This window comes from Natrix helvetica (genome assembly GCF_964273705.1).
Source record: "Natrix helvetica genome assembly, chromosome: 5".
NCBI classification, from domain to species: Eukaryota; Metazoa; Chordata; class Lepidosauria; order Squamata; family Natricidae; genus Natrix; species Natrix helvetica.
Window position 1 is genome coordinate 132,116,875 of NC_138551.1, and position 22,797 is coordinate 132,139,671.

The following is a 22,797-nucleotide window of genomic DNA, read 5'->3' on the forward strand; positions in this document are numbered from 1 at the left end:
CTCCGGGGTGGCAGATCCACCAGCGCGGGGCTCCGGGAAAGCTCGAGGATTTTGCTTCGCAGTTCGCCCTTCCCCGAGGTTGCAGCCCCATGGCCTGGGGAGAATTGTATCAGGGGGAAGAATCAGCTGTCTGAGGGGTCCTTAACACCCAATAAGGAGAGGAGAGGGGAGGGGATGAAGGATCTGGTAGAAAAGCCTCTTTCCCAAGGGAGGGGCAGCTGCCGGGAAAGGGATGCTGATGGGGTCTCTAAGCGAGGGAGCCTTCAGGGACGCCTCCCCCTACCCTTGGTGTGGAGGGTTCTGATGAAGATTATCCTACAACTCTTGGAGCATGGATCCTGCAGCTTCCATCTTACATCCTCTCTCTCTCTCTCTCTCTCTCTCTCTCTCTCTCTCTCTCTCACACACACACACACACACACACACACATCTATACTTTCAGCCACTGTCAGAAGGAATAAATTGCTCAGATTATTTTCCATAAACTTCCTGGTTCTTGGGAGTTGCTGAATATTAAATGCCTGAATAACTTTCACAGAGTTCTCTTTAGCTGGATGTATTGGGATGAATACGGAGATGCAATAAGTCCAGTCCTTCAACCATTTCCCATTTGAAAACAAATATAAATATTATTCTTTTTGACTCCTACATACTCTCAGAGTATAAATATTCATAGACTGGAATAGATCAGCCAATGGGGACTCTTTGGATAGCTGAAACATAGCATTTGTTTATGTGGGGCCATAGGAGGCAGCTTGGAATCTGGGCGTGGCTGAGACTTGCTAAACTATATATAAGAGTTGGTTTGGCCTCTAATGAGAGCCTCTGTACAATATATTAGCCTCTCTATATGTCTCTGCTGCAATGACTTCCTTCTATGAATATTGCTTCGGTGTTCCTTGTATGCTGAACGGTATTGTGTATATTCTTATATGCAAAGAGAAGTTAATGAATCCTGCTGAATCAGTTGCCTGTGTGTCCTTTCTGGTTTTGATTGCTGCAACAAACTCTGACACATACTATTTAAGTGGGAACAATTACTGCCTTCTTTCATATAAAAGGAACGTTTACAATTCTTTAAATATTCTAATGGATTATGTCTCATGTTTTTACATTTATTCTGGCTGTAAGCTGCTCCTTTGTGTTCAGCTCTGGCCTCAGAAGGATAATGTAGCACTTGGGGATGAAGATGCAGCCCAGCAGACCAGCACTGGAGGCCAGGATGGAGAAGACCTGAACAGCCACCATGTATTTCCCTTTGGTGCTCAGGTAGGTGGGCACAAAAGTCACCCAGACACTGCAGAAGACCAGCATGCTGAAGGTGATCAGCTTGGCTTCATTGAAGGCCCCAGGCAGATTCCTGGCCAGGAAAGCCACCGTGAAGCAGATGGCAGCCAGGAAGCCCATGTAGCTGAGGGTGACGTAGAACATGACAACGGCCCCTTCGTTGCATTGCAGGATGATCTCTCCAGGCTGGGAGTGGAGGTCAGAGTCAGGGAAGGGGGGAGAAACTCCCAGCCAGATGGAGCAGATGATAATTTGGACTGCAGAAGTAGACAGGATGATGGAGTTGGCCAAGCTCTTCCCCAACCATCTCTTCACCCGATTTCCTGGTTTTGTGGCCAGGAAAGCCAGCACCACCGTGATGGTTTTGGCCAAGAGAGAAGAAATGGCAACTGAGAAAATGATGCTGAAGACTGTTTGTCGGAGAAGGCAGGTGGCTTTCCTTGGTTGACCAATGAAGAGAGAAGGAGACAAGAAGCAAAGCAGGAGGGAGACCAGGAGGATGTAGGATAGGTCCCGATTGTTGGCTTTGACAATGGGAGTTTCTCGGTATTTTATGAAGATGATTAAAACAAGGTCTGTGATTAAGAACAAGAATAGGGCAAAAGAGACCAGGATGATGCCCAGATGTTCTTCATAAGACAGGAAAGTTATAACTTTGGGGATACATTGGACTCTGTCCACATTTGGATATTTGTCATCCGGACACTTGGTGCATTTTTCTGCATCTGAGAAACCAAATATCATTTTTCGTTAATATTCTCTCCTTTTTTTTTCCATTAAAAATAGCATAAGAAGGATGTAATTTTTTTAAAGTAGTAATTTTAATTTTTAAAGGATATAAGGTATATGAAATTGAGGAAATTCCTAGGGTGCTAATTATTTCTGGTTTAATGTAATTCATGGGAAACTACATTATTAGAGGCATTTTTCCACATCTGAGAAACCAAAAAGCAACTTTCTTTAATATTCTGTCCTTTTATCTTACAACAAATACCTTCTTTGGACAGCAGCTGATACCATGGGCATTTTCCAAGAAGTATTTATTAATGATTTTATTAAAAAGAGCGTTTAAAAAAATAGGTAGGTATATGAAGTTGAGGGAAATTATAGGATGTTAATTTTGAGAATCTTTATAGGAACCTATACTGGACTTGGAGGATACCTAGAGTAACCTGTAACATCTGGAAGCAACCTGGAATTAAGGAGAAACTTCCTAACAGTGAGAACAATTAATCAGTGGAACAGCTGGCCTCCAGAAGTTGTGGGTGCTTCAACATTGGAGGTTTTTAAGAAGAGACTGGACAATCACTTGTCTGAAATTGTATAGGTTCTCCTGCTTGAGCAGGGGGTGGACTAAAAGTTCTGCAAGGTCCCTTAAAGCTCTCTTCTGATTGATTGATTGATCTACATGACTGGCAGAATATTTGTGCAATGAGTTCCCCCCTAACTATCCACATCACCACATTATGGACCAGTGACACCTTTTCAGTGATCCTCAAGGGGAGGATCCAATATACAGTGAATTGCAAGGTCTTTCAGAAGGTGGACCTAAAACAATTCATCAAGTTTCAAAGAACTCAGATCTTCCTAGAAAGGTGAACTTAGCAGCACATATCCAGACTAGAAAGCAGGAGAGATGTTTCCTCTGCTGTTATTAAAGCTTTCCCAGTCTGCCACCCCCTCCTCCCATCTCCTCCCAGCCCCTCCTTCAAAGACTTTTTGATTTACTTCCTTTTAGATAAGAAATTGTGCATGTTAAAAATTAAAAAAGGTGAGCTTGTGTCTTTTAACTTGCACTTTCATGAAAATGTTCTGGATGGATGCATTTCCACAAAGCCTCCCATTTTCCTCAGTGTGACCCACCTTCCTGAGTGGAGAAGGTCCCCTCCGGACAAGGAACGCAGTCATAGCAGCAAACTGGCTCTCCTTCTCGAGCCCTCTTGACAAAACCAGGATGACAATTTTCTGCACAGTTGGATTGAGGCAGGGACTGAGCAGAAAAACCAGGAATGCCAAAGAAAATGTGTTAGTAGTCAACATTCATGAAAATAGAGATAGACACTGACATTAGCCAAATAGCCTCTGGTCTTCATGCAAGTAAATATGAAATATCTGACTACTTCTAAGAAGATACAGGAAGTATAACTAACTACTGGCAGATTCTTCATGCAGTTTCTCTCTTTGCATTTAACATTACAATAACGTACTATTCTACTTAATAAAGTCAGCAGAGATGGAATTGAAAAAAGATTTACATATGATGATATATTCATATTAAAACTGAGAATAAAATTTATTGTAAAAGATTTAGAAAACTTTTATTTCATTAGTTTTTTCAATAAACAATAAAACTGTGATGAAGAAGGAAGCCTCTGACCAGTAAGATCTTGAAAGGGTTCCATAAAACATGGCAAAGCCCCTCCACTTAGGTCCCGTCTGTTGAAGAACTACAATCAGATAACACCAACTGGCATGGAAGGACAACCACCCTGGAGACTATAGGCTTTGCCCACTTGAAATGGGACCTCAGGCTTTGGGAAACAGAGAAAGAACATCAACATTTCTCCCACCTTATTGAGCAACTGTAGCACTGAAAGAGCATCTTGTCTCATAGAAAGTCTCTGTCTTTCAAAATACGCCAGAATCACTTTGATGGCATTCTCCTTGGGGAGAACCAACCACATTTTAATGCCCAGATCTCCTGTTGTCTCTCCATTTTGGTCCAAGTACAGTTTAAAGTGGGAAATATTCCAAAATTCATTCTTCTCCAGAAAGGGATGAAACTGGAACAAGAACATCCAGGAATTTGAAAAGCAGAAAACTTTGTTTCTTTCCCACTGTTAGGGTTCTAAATACCATGCAGAAATAAATCATTGTCCAAGGCAAAACATCCTTAAAGGTGCAATTTATTCCACAGGCATGTTAGCACGGCTATGGAAAATTCCAACTCTGAATTACATCCTGTAAGTTCACCCAGTTGAAAGTTCATGATCTCTCCCCACACCCACAAATCCATCACATGTTCCAATCATCATCTTCCACGCTGGCATGTACACCCATCTTCTTCCGGCCAGGTGTCGAGATGCGAAGACAAAAGATGACCTTGGCTTCTACAAAAGAATGTCAACAATCCATTCCACAATCCTACTCCTTTCTATTCCCCCCTCCCAACTACTACACTAATGAAACAGCATAGAAAATTATAAGAAAGTATGGCAGGCCAAAGATCCTAAAAAGAATATAACTACAGGCCTGACACCCACATTGACTCTTTCTTCTACAGTTGCCTAATCTCCAAATATAGTTAAATAGGATACAAATACTGCCATTATCTTCATAAGTGAATGAGAAAGCTTAAGAAAAAATTATCAAAAAATAGAGAAAATATAATTGACACAATTGGTCAATTATAGGGAACATTCCAGAGCAGATAACAAATAAAATGAACACAGAGAAAAAAGATGATCCATAAACTCTTTGAAAACAACAGGTTGATTCCTAGAAAGCATGGGTTGATCAAGAAGAAAGTTGGCAGGCTAATCTTCTCCCTGGTCATCCTCAATTTTTCTATGTTGTCATTAATATGGTTATTAATACGATCTTAGAGTAAGCTAATTTTATGTGATTTAAAGAATGCAAAAATCTTTCAACTAAGAAGCCTTATTTGAAACTTCATTTAAACGATTATTGCTGTATTATATTTAATTGGGGAGACAATATGCATGTCTTTGTCTGTTTTTAATGTTTTATCTAGTTTTATTTTGTCTTTGTAATAGTTTTATTTTCCAAAACTTGTATTTTATCTTTTTCATTAAAATAAAATTTAAAAAGAGGAATATCAAGTTTCCAGAAACAATATTTATGATTAGCACACAGAGAAGTAAAAAGCAGTAGAAAAATATGTCATTTTTAGCAACTAGGACTTGACTAACAATAGTGTCTTATATGAGAACATTGATGATGGACTGGATGATGAGGGATAATAAACTTGATATGTATGTTTGTTAAAACGATCTCAAAATTGTAGTTAAATGGAAACAGAATCTGAGTCAGCCGGGAGATGTTAATGGAAAGAAGGCAAATGCAGCCGTAAGAATCTCAGGAAGTGAATGTTCTGGTTTGGGGAGACCCCAACTCAAGGACCAGGTCCCCTTGCAGGCATCACACGTGGAAGAGAATTTGCACAAAATCTACGTGAACTTCAGGGAAGGACAAGGAAGCCAAGGAAGAGTTGAAAGGAGCTGCTCTTAGCCTTGAGGAAAGACCACAAGGAGAAGAGCTGAAGATCAGGAGGAGTCTGGGAGCCCCTTTTCCAACTGACACAATCTCTCGGTTGGAGAAGGGAAGATACAGCCAGTGGTGGGATTCAGCCGGTCTGGGACAGTTCGGGTGAACTGGTAGTAAAGATTCTGCCTGGCCACACCCTGCCCCACCACTACTTGCCTCGCAGGCCTTGGCTGGGGCCTTAGAGTCATAGCTGCAGCTGCTCTTTGGCTCCCTTGCCTCGACCACGTGGCCACGCAGCCCAGCCTGTGTGCCTGACTTTGCCGTGGCTTCTTGCTCGACTTGGCCTGCTCCCGAATGCCCACCTCAGGCTGCTCCCGACCACTCCAGCAGCGGCCATTCTTCACCTTTTTACTCTTTCCTGTCCTTTCTCTTATCCTTTTTCCTTCCCTTCCCATTCTCTCCGTTTTTCATCCTTTTCTTCTTTCCCATTTCCTTTCCTTTCACCCCCTCCCCCTTCCTTCCTTCCTTCCTTCCTTCCTTCCTTCCTTCCTTCCTTCCTTCCTTCCTTCCTTGAGGTCTGAGGGAGAGTCAGGGGACCCCTTTCCTCCTTGACCCCCTCCCCAACATCTGCTCTGATGGCAATTATGGATAAAAGTCCTTTGGAAGCTGGGGCTACCCCCTCCCCATTGCAGAAACTCCTCTTGCTGCAGAATTGGGATCTTTCAGATCTTCTTCTCCTGGTCCCCCTCCTCCCCCCCTGCACAGTCTCAGTTGCTGCTTGGAGGGGGAGAGATTTCTAATTTTTCATGGCTGAGAGGAAAAGGGGAAGGGTGAACAGGCCCTCCAAGGCTGCTCACCCCTTTGCGTTTCTGCAACCAAATTCTACCCCCAAACAGAGGGAAACCCCCCCACCCGAATACTGCAGGGAAGAGCAGGCTGGGCCCATAACTGGGCAGCGTGTTGGGGGAGAGGCTGCAGCAGCTCCATGGTGACTGGAGAGAGGGAGGAAAGTTCAGCCAGGTCCAACCGGGGGGGGGGGGGATATTGACCAGCTCAGCCAACAGATTTCAATCGTCCCTCCTGGCTCACCCGAGCCACTCCAATTTCCCCCCTGGCCAGAGGCGCCTCTGGCTAAAAGCCCCTCAGTGGGCACCCCATGCACACGCCCCCCAACACGGAGTTCAGAATGATGCTTCTCCCAAAGAAGTTCTGGGGAACGCAACTCCCTCCCCTCCGCTGCCCTTTCCAGAGCCCAGAAAACTCCCAGGCAGCGCAGAGCCGCCTTGCTCTCAGGAGTGGGGGAGAGAATGGATGGGAGGAAAGAAAAACTTGGGGAAGAGGGATGGAGATCCAGAGGAAAAGGGGAGAGGCCCTCGCCCCATTTCAGCCTCCTCCCAGGCTGTGCACAAGGTTGAAAACTTCTGATTCCTCACTCTCACTCTCTTTTTCTTTTTTCTTCCCCCCCTCTCTTTCGCTCTTACTGTCTCTTCCCCCCCTCTCTCTATCACACACCCACACACACAAACACACACACACACACTTTTATCCCTGCAATTCCTCTTCTCTGCCTGCTCCAGAGAGAGAACCTTGCCTGTGTAGAAGAGGCACCAATCGAAGCGCGTCCCAGCAAGTTAATCAGCCGGGCTTTCCTGGGATGTGAGCGATGCTGCCGGGCGCTTGGAAAGGACTTCGGCCACTGGCCCACCACTAAAATCAAACAATGAGGCGAGGCGCAGAGCTGGTTGGAAGAGTATGTGTATGTGTGTGTGTGTGTGCGTGTGTGCGTGCGAAATGGGCGGTTTCATCCAAAGGAGTTTTTGTTTCAGGTGGATCTCCTAGCTTTGGAGGAGGAAAGGAAAGGGTAGAAAGAGAGAGAAAGAAAAGGAAAAAGAAAGAAAAGGAAAAGAAAGGAAAGGAGAGAGAGAAAGAAAGAAAGAGTGAGTTATGGAAGGAAGGGAAAGAAAGAGAGGGAGGGAGGAGGAAGTGAATGAGATATAGTTGGATGGATGGGTCAATAGATACATGAAGGGAGGGAGGGAGGGAGGGAAAGAGAGAAAATGAAAGGAAGATAGGACACAAACCATGGCTTCAGAAGACTCTTTCAAACAGCCCATTTTTCGAAAAAACAAGCCCGTTTTCTGTCAAAAAAAAATTGCATGCATAGCCTTATGGAGGCTTATAGAGTGCTGCTGTGGGTTAGGGGGGGCAAAAATAGTCCATTTTTTGCTCATTACTACCCTCCCCAGCCCCCAGGAGCTCTCTGAAAGCCTCCATAAGGATATTCATGGCCATTTTGGTGAAGGGGTGGGGCTTCAGGAGGCAAAAAATGCTGTATTCGATGTATAAGACGCACCCAGATTTTCAGCCTCTTTTTTGAGGGAAAAGGTGCGTCTTATATTCCGAAAAATACAGTAACTGTTGTGCTGTTGTTGCTATAGCCCCACCTAGTGGCCGGGGGCAGAAAAGCCTCACTATAAAGTCTGAAGCCAGACTCCATTTTCTGTCAGCCTTTGGAGAAGACGGAAGCAGCCATTGTGACCAAGACCCCTGGTCATCCGGAGACAGCCTCCGTCCCTCACACGGAGCATTGCTGGGGAGGTTCCAGCTGCTTCTTTGCTGGCTGTTAGTTAATGCTGCCTATCTCATATTTACATTTGATTTCCACTATTTGCATCTCTTCAGTTTCACCTGCCCTCTTCTCCCAATAAAGCATCCAGATCCACGCCAGGATCCCTTTCATTGGAGGAGAATAGGGGGGCTTAGCTGCCTCTCCAGCTGCACACAGACCCACCTGCAATGGGGACGGAGGAAAGGTGGAATTCCACCAGGCTCATCACAAACCCACAAATACGGGAATTTATTTTAAAAAGAATAGAGCATTTTCCAATTAGCAGTGCTAAATATAAAAATGCCATGGTATCTACTCTTTGGAACCATTAATTCCCTGAATAATTAAATTGGCCAGATCTGTTGAGATGGTTCCCCTCCTTCTCTTCTGGATTCCTCCTCCAAAGGATCTAAGATTAATGGATCCATATCGGGTCCCCCATACCTGCCATGGCTGCAGCCTTGGAGAGCCCAAGATCTTTTCATCCTCCTTCCTTCTCCTCCTCGATCTCGAGGAATATGCAGCATTCAGGACCTGGGCCAGAGTCTTCGTGAGACTGTAAGGTTGGTAGTTATTTGGGGCCCTTTTTCTGTCCCTTTTCTCCTGGGTCTCCAGTGGGGCTTTCTGCGTGCATCTTCTGCGGCCTTTGACAGAAAATACATTCTTTGAAAGAGAACAATGAAAATAATGATCCTGAAACTTTATTTCCACAAAGAAATAGGGTTTAAAGGCAGAATCTTTTGGCCTTTCTTTTACCAGATAACCAAAGTTCCAAATACTATGGATGTATTTGAGAAGTCTGCGCTTGTTCATTTCGTACTCTACAAAATTTGTGAGGATCCAGACTTTCCCCTCAATGGGTCCTGGCAGACGCATAAGTGTTAAATGAAAAGGAAGAATTCTGTCCCAAATGTTTTCAAGTTCTATGAAGTGAACAAAGACGTTGACTTGTCTCCACTTAGAGAGGGAATCCCTGAGGTATGCAGTATATCCAGTTGTTGAGAACAGTTGTGATATAACCACACAAATTCCACTCCTGACAAGCATAGGAGTAAAAGTCCTCATGAAATTCTCTGCCTTTTCTGTGTCTGAAGCAAAGAGGCCAATCAGGGTCCATCTGAAGTGGAGGAGCAGGTGGACAATTGCTGGGTACTGGATCCCTTCTTTGGGGAGCATCCGGTAGAAAAGGGGGAATTGACTTTTATCACTCAGAGCCTCTGAAGCTGTTTTTTGATTGATCTGGAAAACCAATTGAAAGGATTAGAGCCATGATGGGGAACCTGTGGCATGCAGATCGTCCTCTCCTGGCACTCCAGCCGCCCCAGCCCAGCTCCACTAGCATCCACATGCAGGCTCACCTCCTGCCAGCCCAGCTGGTTTTCGGGCCTTTGTGGATGGCCAGGGCAGGGGACGCGTGAGTATGCAGGGGGGGGCGCTCACATTGTGCAGGAAACTCTGGCGGGCTGGAAGTGAGTGTGAATGGCCTGCCTCTCCCCCCCCCCTCCCCCAGTGCTTCCTGGCTCAGTTGGAGGCTTCCTTCACCCTTCAAACAGTTGCAGGGTTTTGGGGGGGGGGGGTTGCTTCCAGGTTGGTGCAGGAAGCTTTCCACGGCCAAAATGGGGCGTGGAAAGCGCAGGGTTTTCCCCCCTGTTATTCCCGAATTGTGAGCTGTTAGGAAAGTATCCCCTCCTTGTGGGTTGCTAACAGTGGTGGGTTTCAAAATTTTTTAGAACCTCTTCTGTAGGTGTGGCTTGCTTTGTAGGCGTGGCTTGCCAGCCATGTGACCAGGTGGAAGGGGCTTGGCAGTTCATGTATGGGTGGGAGTGGCTTGGCAGTCATGTGACCGGGAGGGAGTGGCCAAGACGATGTCAGCATTCCCAGTCAAGATAGAGGTATAAATTACACAGAAAAGAAAGATGCATCCATACATCTGAATTTAACTTCAAAGCAGTGGAAACAACTTAAATTCATTAAATAATAATGTTTGTTAGGGCTATGCACTGTTTTTGAATATATAGGAATGTAAAGCCCACAGCATCTACTTGGTACTTTTTAAAGCAGCAGCACCTTTTTCCTGGATTCATGAAATATCTCCTTTAAAAAGTACCAAGTAGATGCTGTGGGCTTTACATTCCTATATATTCAAAAACAGTGCATAGCCCTAACAAACATTATTATTATAATATCAGGCATCATTTAGAGTAGTTTGTAACAAAACATGGGCAATAAACACGAAGTTGATTCACCACCACCACCCCTATTTTAGCTTGTTTCTGTCTTATCTAATATTTTCCTGAAATTCTTCCATAATCCAGACTACTAAAAAGAGTTCTACATAATTAGCCTTTTAAAATAAGCTTGATGTCAAAGAGATTTCCTACTTATTAATATGAACAGATTCTGATCTGTTGCTTAAAAAAATAAGCTCATACCACAATCTACAGGAAAATGCAGTCTGTAAGTATACTTTCTTTTGTGCTACTACTAACACCACTACACATAAGCACCATACAAAAGGCTGGTAAGATTATTTGCAGAACAGTGTGCTCTCTCACACTTGCCTTTGTTGTTTAAACCACTTTGTAGAGTATAATATACAATATACTGTGTATGTAGAGGGGAAACTACTTGGATTGGCCACCCTCTTAAGATCTTGGGCTTGGAATTATGTGCACCAGAAACAATACCTATTTGTTTCAGAGTATTTTCAGATTACCAGGCTGTCATGTGCTGAACTACCTGTTCTTTGTTTTCTGTACACAAACATAAAGTACAATCGGTGCAACTGTAAACTCTTTATACTGTATATAATCTCTGAAAAACGTAAAAGAGAGAAAACATAGGACTCCCCAGTCTGTCCCAACCGCATTTCAGCTTCTGCAATTTCCCTCCACCCTCAAAATCCAGGGCCAATAAGTTATATTCCAATCTTACACAACAGAAACAACCCCCCCCCACAAACACACACACTCACACACACACACAAACTCACTGTTTCCATTTCTGAAGGATTTATCAGCACCTGTCCCTGCATAAAGAGGCTCAAGGAAAGATAATCAATTTCTTATTGGACTTGGAAGTCCTCAGAAGTAGCAAAAGTTCCCACTGCTTTCCAGTGTCTCAAAAGCCCACCATAAAGGTGAGAGTCCATCCTTCTGCTTCTCAGTGCAGAAATCCCCAATATGTTCCAGTAGATTTTAAAAGCATCACTTGGAAGCAGAAACAGCCAATGTGGACCTTCGAGAGTAGTCACTGATATTTAAAGTTTCTTTAGTGCTGTGAGCTATACAATTTAAAGTTTCTGCACACTGCTATCAAGCAATTTAAGCAGGAATATACCTCTGAGTAAACAGGTATTTTGCTTATGGCATTTGTACTTTAATGCAACAAGCAAGCACTCGCCCTCTAAATAAGTTAGACAGTCATAATTTTAAAGCTTGATAAGTGTTCTTAACAAGAAATTCACAATGGTAGCATCACACATACATTCCAAAAATAGTTACGATATTTGCACAACCACCTGCTTTGCAGTTCTTGTCTTCTTAACTGATGGGAGACTGAAACCAATAAATATATCCCCAATAAAAAAGAATAGTATGTTGGAGTACTGAAAAACTCAGCCAAATGGGAAAATGCAAAGAAAAAATATTGGACTTCCTGCTAAGAAGTAACAATTTATATATAGTATGCACAATTCCTTTAGTTAAATTATTGCTGAACAATTTATAATAGTTGCATCACAATATTATTCCATTTGCCACTACTACCCTACTTCCTAGATGTTCACTATTCTTTCTTCCCCCCCCAAAAAAAAAAAAATTAAGGGCATGTGAAATAATTTTGATGAAAGTTGCATGATATGAAACTTTTCTCCTTTGAAATGTTTGGTTTTAATTCTCCAATGAATCCAAAGGAATGTTTCACTCTTCCTTGTTACACAGCATTTGTTTTAGCTTTCCATAGCTCTCCCCCAAACCAACCAAGGAAGATAAAACCATAGAAATCTAATACTGTTGTGCAGGGCTTTGCACTAAATTATCTGTATAGTAAGCCAAACATAGTTTAAGATTATAATTAGCCCACCTGTTTCACCTATTAACATGCAAATACATTTTTCTTGTTTAGAGACTGCATGAGAGATTTCCCAGTCTTTGCAAAATATCACATTAAATCCACATAACTACTCAGGTTTGTTTTCAGTATGCGCAAGGAAGGAGCAGGCACTATCTTTCAACACTTAGAAGTTCAACAATAAGCTTTTATTCTTACATCAAGTTGAGCTGACTTGCCCTTTCCAGAGCTAAGGTGTATTGTTTTACCTAAGCAAACAGGAATGCTTTATAAGGTGAATTATTATTCCATCAACACAGCATACCATACTACATTCCTCTCCGCCAAGGGTTGCGAACTTATCTTTGCTTTCAATCAAGTGCAGATTGTCTTGTACTTTTCAAGTAAGGTGCAACCACACAACTCTATGCATGTTTATCCAGCATAACTATTCAGAGACTCTTCTCCCCTAAAAGTTCAGCCAGGCTTGCCATTCCCAGTCAAAGCACCGGAAAGGCAAAGAGACTGTTCTCCTCGCACTCATGAGGGCAGCTGGTCACCGCCTCCATAAGACCCATCATCCCCAGAGCTCCCCTAAGTGAAGCACTGACCTCTTAGCCAGGTAAGTTTGTTTGTTTTAAAGGAAGGGGGCACTATGAGGGGGAGGAACAGCAGAGCCACTTACCTCCCCCCCCTGTTGAACTTTGCTAAACGGTGTGCCTCACTCTGCCTTTTGCCCCTCGGCGACAAAAAAAAAGCAGGAAGGAGAGCGGGTGCTTACCTGGAGAGAGCCACATCGCTTGGGGCCACGCAGGTCTGACCGTCCATTTCTCTTTAAGACAGCTGGTAAACTCCAGGTCGAAGTCCGGCAGAGGCAGGAATGCAAAAACGACTCCTACTACTCCCTTGCAAGGGGAGCGAAGGAACTGCCTGGGTCTCTGATCCCGATTCACCTGTCTGGAGTCGCTGAAAACTTTAGACGCTGGTGGCGGTGCTGGTTTCCCACATCTTCGGCATCCCTGAAAGGCGACTCCACATTCTCCCTTTCCTTCTCCCCTCCTCCCTTCAAAAGCTGTGAGGTGCTTTCTTAGCACCGGTTGCCAAGCTGGCACGGCCCCATGCGCTTGCCTCCTCCTCCTTCCTCCTCCTCCTCACTCCCCAAAGACTCTTCTCCTCCTTCCCAGCTCAGTGGGAGCCGGGCACAAGGGTTGGGAGGCTGCTTTTGAAACCACACCTTGGAAAACTTCACTGGGAAGGGAGGCACGGAACTAGTCGGGGGAGGACATCCTGGAACTTGCCTAGGAGGCTCACCGCTCTGCGTAACCTATCTCCTGCTGCCCCGTGCTTTGCTGGCGGCAAGGCCTCCTATTCCTAAGCAAGCTCGGGGAGGTCCTAGGAGACCGGCCACGCTGTGCAAGCTACCCTCCGTGAGTGGTGACGAAATGGGCAGGGAGAGCGAGCAAGGGGGCCGGGGCAGACATTCTGGTACTGTCCCACAGGACGAAGGGGTTCTAAAACGTACGGTAGATTTCAGGAACCTATTCTACCATACCGATTAGAACTTGGAACAACCCACCCCTGGTTGCAAACAGCTATTTCCAGTAGAGTAAAAAGGACAAAGCAAGTGGGGAAAATAGTTTCCTTTGCTATATTTCCAGTCTGAATTAGACCATGGCAGGCTCCCTACGGAAGAGCTCTTTTAAGGATCATTATGTATGCATAGTAAAGCAACTAACTTACCTCTGTTCTTAAATGCTAAAGCTGTTGCACATAAAAAACAGAGGAGCTCTGATCAACTACCAGAGCCATCATTTTGACAGTTTTGCTGTACTGTAGTCTGTCTCCATGAAATGCAAGCATGGAATAAACTGATCCTGGTTTGTTCTCAGACTTTTCAGTGGCCACAAACTACTAGCAAAAGTGGCAAGGAATGTTTCCCTTTTTGCATTGGGGCATCCAAGAAGGGACAGGAAAGACCACGAAAAAGAAGGAAAGAGGGGAACAGAACAAGGCAGCAAAAAGAATGAAAGAGGGGAAGGAAGAATGAAGAGGAAAGGAAAAAAAGGGAAGGAAGGAGATTATGATGAGAGAGAGTGAGGGTGTGAAGTAAATCCTGCCTTAGCACTTGATCACCAACAGCCCTGCTGCCTTTTACCATCTCCTTGTCCCATCCTCCTGACCTCTCCCCTGGTCTCCCATCCTATCATTGAGGATGCTTTGGTTACAAAGCTAGGTCTCATAAGGAGAGGGAATGGGCCTCCCTCTGATCCACCTACTTTGACCTCCTGCACACACCATGGGCAACCAAGGAGAGTGAGCACATCAGCAGTGGGAGCTGGCCGTGCCCACCATGGCCTCCAAAGTCAACCACAATGGGGCCCTCATTGAAATTGTGTTTGACACCCCTGCACTAACAGATGACCTGAGTGCTGCATGTGTTGCTCTCAAACTTACAACGTATGAGTCAATGTTAGAAAAATTATCAGCATGCATTCAACAGCAAAAATCACATTAATCAAAAGCATGCCAAATGCAAACGTTTACCTTTCAATAAAAAGATGTATGTATCATTGAATGCGCTGTTATTATGGGGTTTTTTTTTCAGAGAAAAGACGTTAATCATGTATGAGTTGTTTTTCTAAACTAAAACCTCATTATTCAGGTTAAATTGCCGTGCAATTTAAGTGGGTTTTGGGTTGCGGTTTGGACACCCAGTCGCTAAAATTTTTGCCATCACTGGATTAGAGCATACACAGAGTGTAACCTAATTCAGCTTTTGTTAAATTGCTGTTGAGAGAAGCTCCATTGTAACCTAAGGTGCCAACTACATAGATAAAACTTCAAGGCAAATTCCCAAGCTTAGCCTAGCAAAGTAACTTCATATGAAAAGTAAAATGTGGTTTCTGCCAAGTAGCCTTGCTTGTAACCTAAAATGTGTGTTCAACATTCCCTAACAAAGATCTGAGTTATATGCCAGAAAATGGATTTCTTTTCCCTTCTAAAGTCTATTGTTTTAAGAGCACTGAGAAAAATCATGAAATCCGTGTGATATCAATTCATGTTTCCATAGCAATGACATTCTGTGCAAGCTGTGTGTGCTGTAAGATTTTTGGAAAAGTTTTGGGCGCATGCCTGTTTTTCTCTCTCTGCCTGTTCTGTTAAGGTGGGAGACAAAAAGGTCATCCAGTCTTTTGCTTTCTGCAGAAATAAAAGCTGATAATCCATAGCTTCGTCTTCAGAGTTTCACTGGACTTATCAGATTCTGAGCTGCATTCAAAAACCTTGCACAATGAAGAATGCTGTGTTATATTTGGGGTTAGATCAAGTCCAAAATATTAGATTTTAATAAATCGAATCTTGTTTTCATGAAAGCATTAGAATAATTTGTTAATTAGACATTGTTTAAAATGTTAAAGACAGAATATTAGCAAGATTGTATCATAAAAGTGGAAAATAATAAATAAATTAAAAAACTATAAACAATGTAAGTCATATTACTGTATCTCACCCCTACAATTTATTGCAATTAGATTAACATGTGCAAATGCCAACTGAAGTATTCTATTCCAATAAAGGGCCCACAATAATTTTTGAGGATTGCTGCATATCAGTGGTAAGTTTCAAATTTTTTTAGAACCTATTCTGTAGTTGTGGCATGTTTTGTGGGAGTGGCTCAGTGGTCATGCGACTGGGTGGGTGTGGCCAACTCGGAAAATGTGGTGAAACTCACTTAACAACGCTCTTCCTTAGCAACCAAAATTTTGTGCTCAATTGTGGTCATAAGTTCTCCTTCCTTCCTTCCTTCCTTCCTTCCTTCCTTCCTTCCTTCCTTCCTTCCTTCCTTCCTTCCCTCCCTCCCTCCCTCCCTCCCTCCCTCCTGTTTCCTTCTTTCTCTTTCTCTCTCTTTCTCTTTCTGTCTCTCTCTGTCTCTTTCTCTGTGTAGCTCTTTGTCTTTCTCTCCCTCCCTCCCTCTCTGTCTCTCTATGTCATTCTCTCGCTGTGTCTGTCTGTCTGTCTGTCTCTCTCTCTCTCTCTCTCTGTATCTCTCTGTCTCTCTCCTCTCCCTTCTTCTCTCTCTGTCACTCTGTGTATGTATGTGTTTGTGTCTGTCTGTCTGTCTCTCACTCATTCACTCACTTAATCACTCTCTCTCTCTGTGTATCTCTTTCTGTGTATCTCTCTCTGTCTGTCTCTCTCTCATTCATTCACACACACACACACAGACACACACACATACTGTGGTCACCTTTTTGAGTGTTCCTATCACATTTGAAACACACAACAACTGGCCTGCATTTATAGTTTTTTGCAGCATTTTGCAGTCATGGCATCAAAATATATGGTTAAAAGTACCTGGCAGCACCATTTTTCCCTGGGAGGCTCCACAGAACATCCCAAGACCGATGCCACCACATCTGCCCTCTTCGGGGAGAAGCTCTCTTCGGCAGGTCCTCTTCAGAAGGACGAGGCTCCCCTGGTCCCCCTCCTGTTCTTCATCTTCCTGCCCCCATGTATTGGCTCCGGAGTCATCGCAGGCAGCACAGTCTCTTGCCAGTTCCCTGCCATTGTTCCCACTCTCTTCCCGCCTGGTTCCTCTTTTTATGCGCTTCCTGAAAGGTAGCTGCTAGTGGCCCAAAAGACGCCATGGAAAACATAGGCAACTGCACACCCCGCACAATTACACCCCCAGAGTCTCTTGGAGGGAAGCCTCTGCACAAGCCTGGGTGAGTGAGAACAAGTTCCCACTGTTACGAAGGCTCCGGGAGGAAGGACGGAATCTTCGCTGTGGGACAGTAAAGCCCTATCCGCCAGAGGCAGCAGGACCAAAGCCCCTCCCCCAACTGGTCCTTCCTCCCTCTGAGGGTGAGGGACCTGGCTGCCCCACTGCCCCTGGAGCGTCATCCCGGAGCCTTCGTAATGACGAAAACCTGTTCTCACTTTCCTGGGCTTGTGCAGAGGCTTCCCTCCAAGACTCTCTGGGGCTGTAATTGTGTGGGTGTGTGCACGTGCCTATGTTTTCCATGGCATGAGGCCGCGGCTATCTTTTGTGCCACTAGCGGCTACCTTTCAGGAAGCGCATAAAAAGAGGAACCAGGAGGGGAGAGAGTGTGAACAAAGCCCCTGGCCTGAACTGCAGGACCAATGGCAGGGAGCTGTTGAGGCTCTGCGCTGCCGGCGATGACTTCGTAGCCCATCTGCGGGGGCAGGAAGATGAGGAATGGGAGGGGGACTAGGGGGGGGGCTCATCCTTCTGAAGAAGACCTGCCAAAGAGGGCCTGTTCCCGAAGAGGACAGATGTGGTGGCATCCATCTTGGGATGTTCTGCGGAGTCCCCCAAGGAAAAATGCCGCTGCCAGGTACTTTTCAGTGGGAATGGCTTTTTAAACAGGCGTCTGTCAAAGAGAAGAGGACAGCGCATGCCACGTGGGCTTGTCCAACAGCCGAAGAAGGAACAGGAGGCGAGGAATCATTGCACAAGCCCACGGCCTTCGCTGCTCTCTCCTCTGACAGCCGCCTCGTTTCCAATGAAGGGAGAAGGGAATCCATGCAATTTCCTGCCTCTGCATGGATTCCCCACTACCTTCATTGGAAAAGAGGCGGGTATCAAAGAGCAGAGGACAGTGCATGCCACGTGGGCTTGTCCAACAGCTGAAGAAGGAACAAGAGGCGAGGACTCCAGTACGGGGCCTCTGGAAGAACGGATACGAGAAGGCATGCTAAATATCACCAACTGGTATGACCGTATTGGTCAGTACCGGGTGAAACCCAGCCCTGCTGCATATTTTAATCCTTCAATAGCCCAGATTCTTTGTGGAGGAATCTTTTTAACTTCTTCTCTAGTTGTACAAGAAACAGGGAGACCTCAGTTCCTAATACAATTTGTCACTAGTGCAATCCAAGGTTGGTCCTTAATTGAAGTTTTGTCTAACAGCCACCACAAAATCTGTCAGTTTCCATATATTAAATGCCAATATCCACATTTTCTGATTTTACAGTGTAAATCAACATGTTCCAATAGGTATTTAGCATGCTAAGCATATGTAACTATAACAGAACTTATAACAAAATAAAAGGGTTGGAAAGGACCTTTGAGGTCTTCTAGTCCAACCCCCTGCTCTAACAGGAGACCTTATACCAGGGGTCCTCAAACCTGGCCCACCAAAGCCATTAATCCAGCCCACGTGGGATCACAAGGCTGCCCCATCCAAATCACTCTGCCCATCCGCTGGCCTCCACCCACCGGTTGAGTGCAGGCCTTACCTTCGCAAGCCCCATGGACTGAAACTCCAAAGTAAGACCAAAGCTTTTGGCTGGCAGAGTGCTTCTTTTTAACCAGGCGGCTATCAGAAGAAGGCAGCGCATGCCCGTGGGCTTGTGCAGCAGCCGAAGATCGCCTGGTTAAAGATCGCCTGGCTAAAAAGAAGGACAAGGCTCCTCTGGTCCGGAGCCCATCCACGGGGGGAGGAATCCCCCTTGCGTTCCTCGTCTTCCCGGATGGGCTGGAAGTGGGACAGAAAAGGTTGTTCTCCAGTCCCAGGTTTCAGCTTCCTGGCTTCAGTATCTGTTTCCAGCTTCTTTTGTTGAGCCTGCAATTAAGGTTCTTTTTATGTTTTAGGAAAGATTGCCTGGTTAAAAAGGAGGAGGAGGCTTTGCTGGTCCGGAGCCCATCCAGGAAGATGAGGAAAATGAGGGGGATCTCCCCCCCCGGATGGGCTCTGGACCAGCGGAGCCTCGTCCTTCCAATTGGGGGGATCCATGCAGAGGATTTCTCCCCACCCCCAATTGGAAATGAGGTGGCTGTCAAAGCAAGGCAGCGCCCCCCGCAGAAGAAGGAATAGGAGGAGAGTTCACGCCAGCTGCTGGTGGGGCCAGGGCAACCCTCCACCCGCCAACCCACCAAGAGGTGGCTGGGTGGGTGCCGGGCTAGCCCTGCTGTCCTGGCCAAGTGGCGCCCGCAGCTGCCGCTTACCTTGAAGGTGACATCATGGAACTCACCGCTGAGGGAGGGGCAGCTGGCCAGTGCCTCCCTCCCCATTGGCTGTTCCCTCCTGGGCTGTGCCCGTGCCCCTGCCCGGCCCGCCTCGCCTGCTGAGGAGGAGGAGGAGGAGGCAGGGGGCATTGCTGAGCAGTGGGCAGGATGGAGGTGGGTGCAGCGCTGCTGCCCTTGCCCTTGGGGCTCTTCTTAAGGGACATGCTGGCTGGTGTTGCTTCAGGGCGCCCTGGCCGCCGGCTCCTCCATGCGCAGCCCCTTTCCCCCCAAAAAAGACCGTTTTCTTTTTAAAAAACGCCTCTGCAGATGATCCTGAAAACCTGCAAGGTTGCTTTGGGAGGGGACAGACGGGCAGGATCCCCTCCCACCATCCCTAGGCACCTGCAGCCTCAGAGCCTGCAGTAACTTGCAGAGTAAAGGCAATTAAGAACTTCTCACGCTCGTGAAAAGATTTTCTTTACTGTGCAAAGGCTTGCTTTAAAGCTGCAGGCTCCGAGGCTGCAGGAGCCCAGGGAGGGGGGCAGGGGGAAATGCTGCCCATCTGCCCCCTCCCAAAGCAACCTCGCAGGTTTTCAAGATCATCCAGAGAGGCGTTTTTAAAAATAAAAAACTGAAAAAGACGCAAGATTGTGAGAGATGGGGGGGGGGCGGTCTTTGGGGAGGGGGTAATCCCCAGAACCAAGTTGCCCAGCCAGCACCCTGAAGAGATCCATGCGTGGCGGCTGCAAAGCACATCATGACGGGCAGAAGTCCCCGAACCCAACGGGGAGCCTAAGCAAAGGAGGAGGCAGAGAGTTGGATGGAGGAAAGGGGAAACTACTGCTACTGCTGCAGCTGCGTTGCCCTGCTGGGTTCGGGGACTTCTGCCCTTCGTGCCACACTTTACAGCCACCCGAGCCCTGCACTGACCTCTTTGGGCAACCTGGTTCTGGGGAGGAGGGATTCCTCCCAGCACCGCAAAGAGGTCTGTGCAGGGAACAAGGGTGGGGGGGACACGGCCTGGAATGCCCCCGTGCTTTGCTGGTGGCCACACCTCCTAGGCAAGTTTGGGGAGGTCCTAGGAAGCTGTCCGCACCACACAAGGTACCGCCCGCGAGTGGCAACAGAACGGGCGGGAGAAGTGAGTGAGGGGGGCGGGGCAGGTATTCCGTGATGAACCTCTTCTAACCAGTTCATTAGATTTCTGGAACCTCCTCTACCGAAGAGGTTAGAACCGGTAGAAACCCACCCCTGGCGCAGTGGCATACACACTGGGCAACTCCTCTTCCAGATTGTGTCTCTGACAAAAGCACTTGGTGCTGTTAAGGTTCTCCATCAATGCCCTATTTCAAGGGTGGTTTTATCAAGGCATTATAAAGCGGTACCAATACTTCACGTGATTTGGATTCTCTCCTTCTGTTGATGCAGCCTCGAATTGCAGTGGCTTTTTTTGGCTGCTGCCACACATTGTTGGCTCACATTTGAGAGATTGTCCACTAAGATTCCAAGATCCTCTCACAGTTCCTGCAATTGAGCCAGTTTCACCTAATCTGTATCTGTATATTTTTGTCAAAGAAGGAAATAACATTTATGTGTGATCTGTTTTTTTGATTCTGCATTAGTTGAAGTGTTGTCAGTATCTAGACTGATTAACAAGGGTTCAAATATGCATCCTTTTTTTGGCTGCTGCCACACATTGTTGGCTCACATTTGAGAGATTGTCCTCTAAGATTCCAAGATCCCTTTCACAGTTCCTGCTATTGAGCCAGGTTTCACCTAATCTGTACCTGTACATTTGGTTTTTCTAGCCTCAGTGTACGACTTTACTTTTCTCCTCATTGAATTTCCTTTTGTTAGATAGGCCCAGGGTTCAAGTCTATCTAGATCCATCCGGATCTTGACCCTGTCTTCTGGGGTATTGGCTATTCCTGCCAGTTTAGTGTCATCTGTAAATGTGATGAGTTCCCCATCTATTCCTCATCCAAACCATTGATGAAGATGTTGAAGAGTACTGGGCCTAAAATGGAACCTTGGGGTCCCCCACTGCCTGTTTCCCTCAATGTAGACGTAGTTCCATTGAGGACCACCCAACACCACCCACTACTCACTTTTCCAGATGGAGAAAAACACACACAAACCTGTGGGACTTTGTAGGTGCCTCCTAATGTTGACGCCTGGATGGAGATGTCCCTGGCAGCTCCATCAAGAAAAGCCAGAAGGTTCTCCTTCCTTCCACAGCCGTAGTTGGGGACATTGGCTTCTCCAGTGGAGAGAATGTCCAGCAAGGCATCTGAAGTGCAGAAAGTGCTGAAATAGTTGGTGTGGATATTGTAGCCAAGTGTGAGATTGTGCAGGAGCTGGGAATTCTTGTTGACCATTTGAATGTTGAAAATAAACCGTAAACCATTTTGAAAATTATAAAAGTCCCTATTGTAAAAAAAAAATGTTATTATAATGAACAGCAACAACAAATACTTTTTAAAAAATATATAATCCTCCAGAAGCCTACTGAGCCTTAAACCAACATTGATCCAAAACCAATGATCAATTATACAAATATGCAAATTGGCTGAGGTATGGCAACTACAACTGGTTCAACCACTACTTTTAATAAAATTCATTATCTAGGTGATAAATGAAGGATTGAACTGAGAGAGGAAAATAATCTGCAGCCCTTTCAGCTTTTTTTCAGACCCCTTTTTGAGTCTCTTTCACAAAATCAGACAAAAGAGAAGCTATGGAAATCAAAATCATTCAGGAAATTAGACATATTCCCCAATATAGGAATAAAGAAGAATAAAAAACAGAAAAGAAGGAGAGTGTTAGAATGGAAGGAGTGCAACTCCATCACCCTGAATGACTTACCAATCACGGAAAACCAACCGAAGAGAAGGAGCCACATTGAAAAGCAAGTTTGTATGCAATGTTTCACCTCCACTGAGGACTATACTGATGAGATGGTCTCCTGGCCTATAAAAGCTCTGTGGTCGTTTTCCATCCTGGTGCTCCAAACTCTGGGGGCATTTCATTCTCAGCTTCCCAGAGAGTGGATGGGACACCAGCAGCATCAGAAGCAGAAGCAGGAGGTCCATCATTCATGATGTGAATTAATCAATCCCTCTCCTGTTTCCAAAGAAGAATTAGAAGAATTCAAAGGACTCTCACAAGGTGGAATATGATCCAGTTACTTTCCTGATTGAAACACAGAGAAACACTCAGCTTCACTGGAATGGAGAGAGACGTTCATTCAAGAGCACAGACCCTGCCTGTCCCAAAACACCATATTTCTCTGCCCAAAGCTGACACTTTTATCATAATTCTCCCTCTCAGGAGGGATCCCTGGATAATTCAATCAGTTCTCGGACTCAAAGATTGTTGAGAAATTCTCTGGAGGGAAATGAAAGGGAAATAATCCCCATGTGATTCATAATAACAGGGGCAGAGATGGAATTAAATCCATCATCTAGAATTGAGAGGTTTGGGGTCTCCAGGCTTGAAACTGGCCCCAGAGGGAATACACGGCACTTGTGGCTGAAGAAAAAAGAGAAATGTGACATTTGTTGGCATTGTGGTTAAAGAGAAAAATCCCAGATACCAGTTAATTCCATAGTATGGAGGAAGAAGAGTTAATTTCTGGTTTTGATGGTTGGTGGTT

At 45.5% G+C, this 22,797-nt stretch overlaps 1 protein-coding gene across 1 annotated transcript; it reads right to left on the reverse strand.

Moving 5' to 3' along the window:
• Positions 1-1,101: 1,101 nt before the first annotated feature.
• LOC309393540 (vomeronasal type-2 receptor 26-like) lies at positions 1,102-22,234 on the reverse strand (the record flags this gene model as incomplete). The annotated part of the gene is made up of 6 exons (XM_081955860.1): positions 1,102-2,012; positions 3,151-3,277; positions 3,858-4,070; positions 8,567-9,361; positions 21,281-21,569; positions 22,008-22,234. The coding sequence occupies 6 exons, from the start codon at positions 22,232-22,234 to the stop codon at positions 1,102-1,104; spliced, it is 2,562 nt and encodes an 853-aa protein (XP_081811986.1).
• Positions 22,235-22,797: the final 563 nt, after the last annotated feature.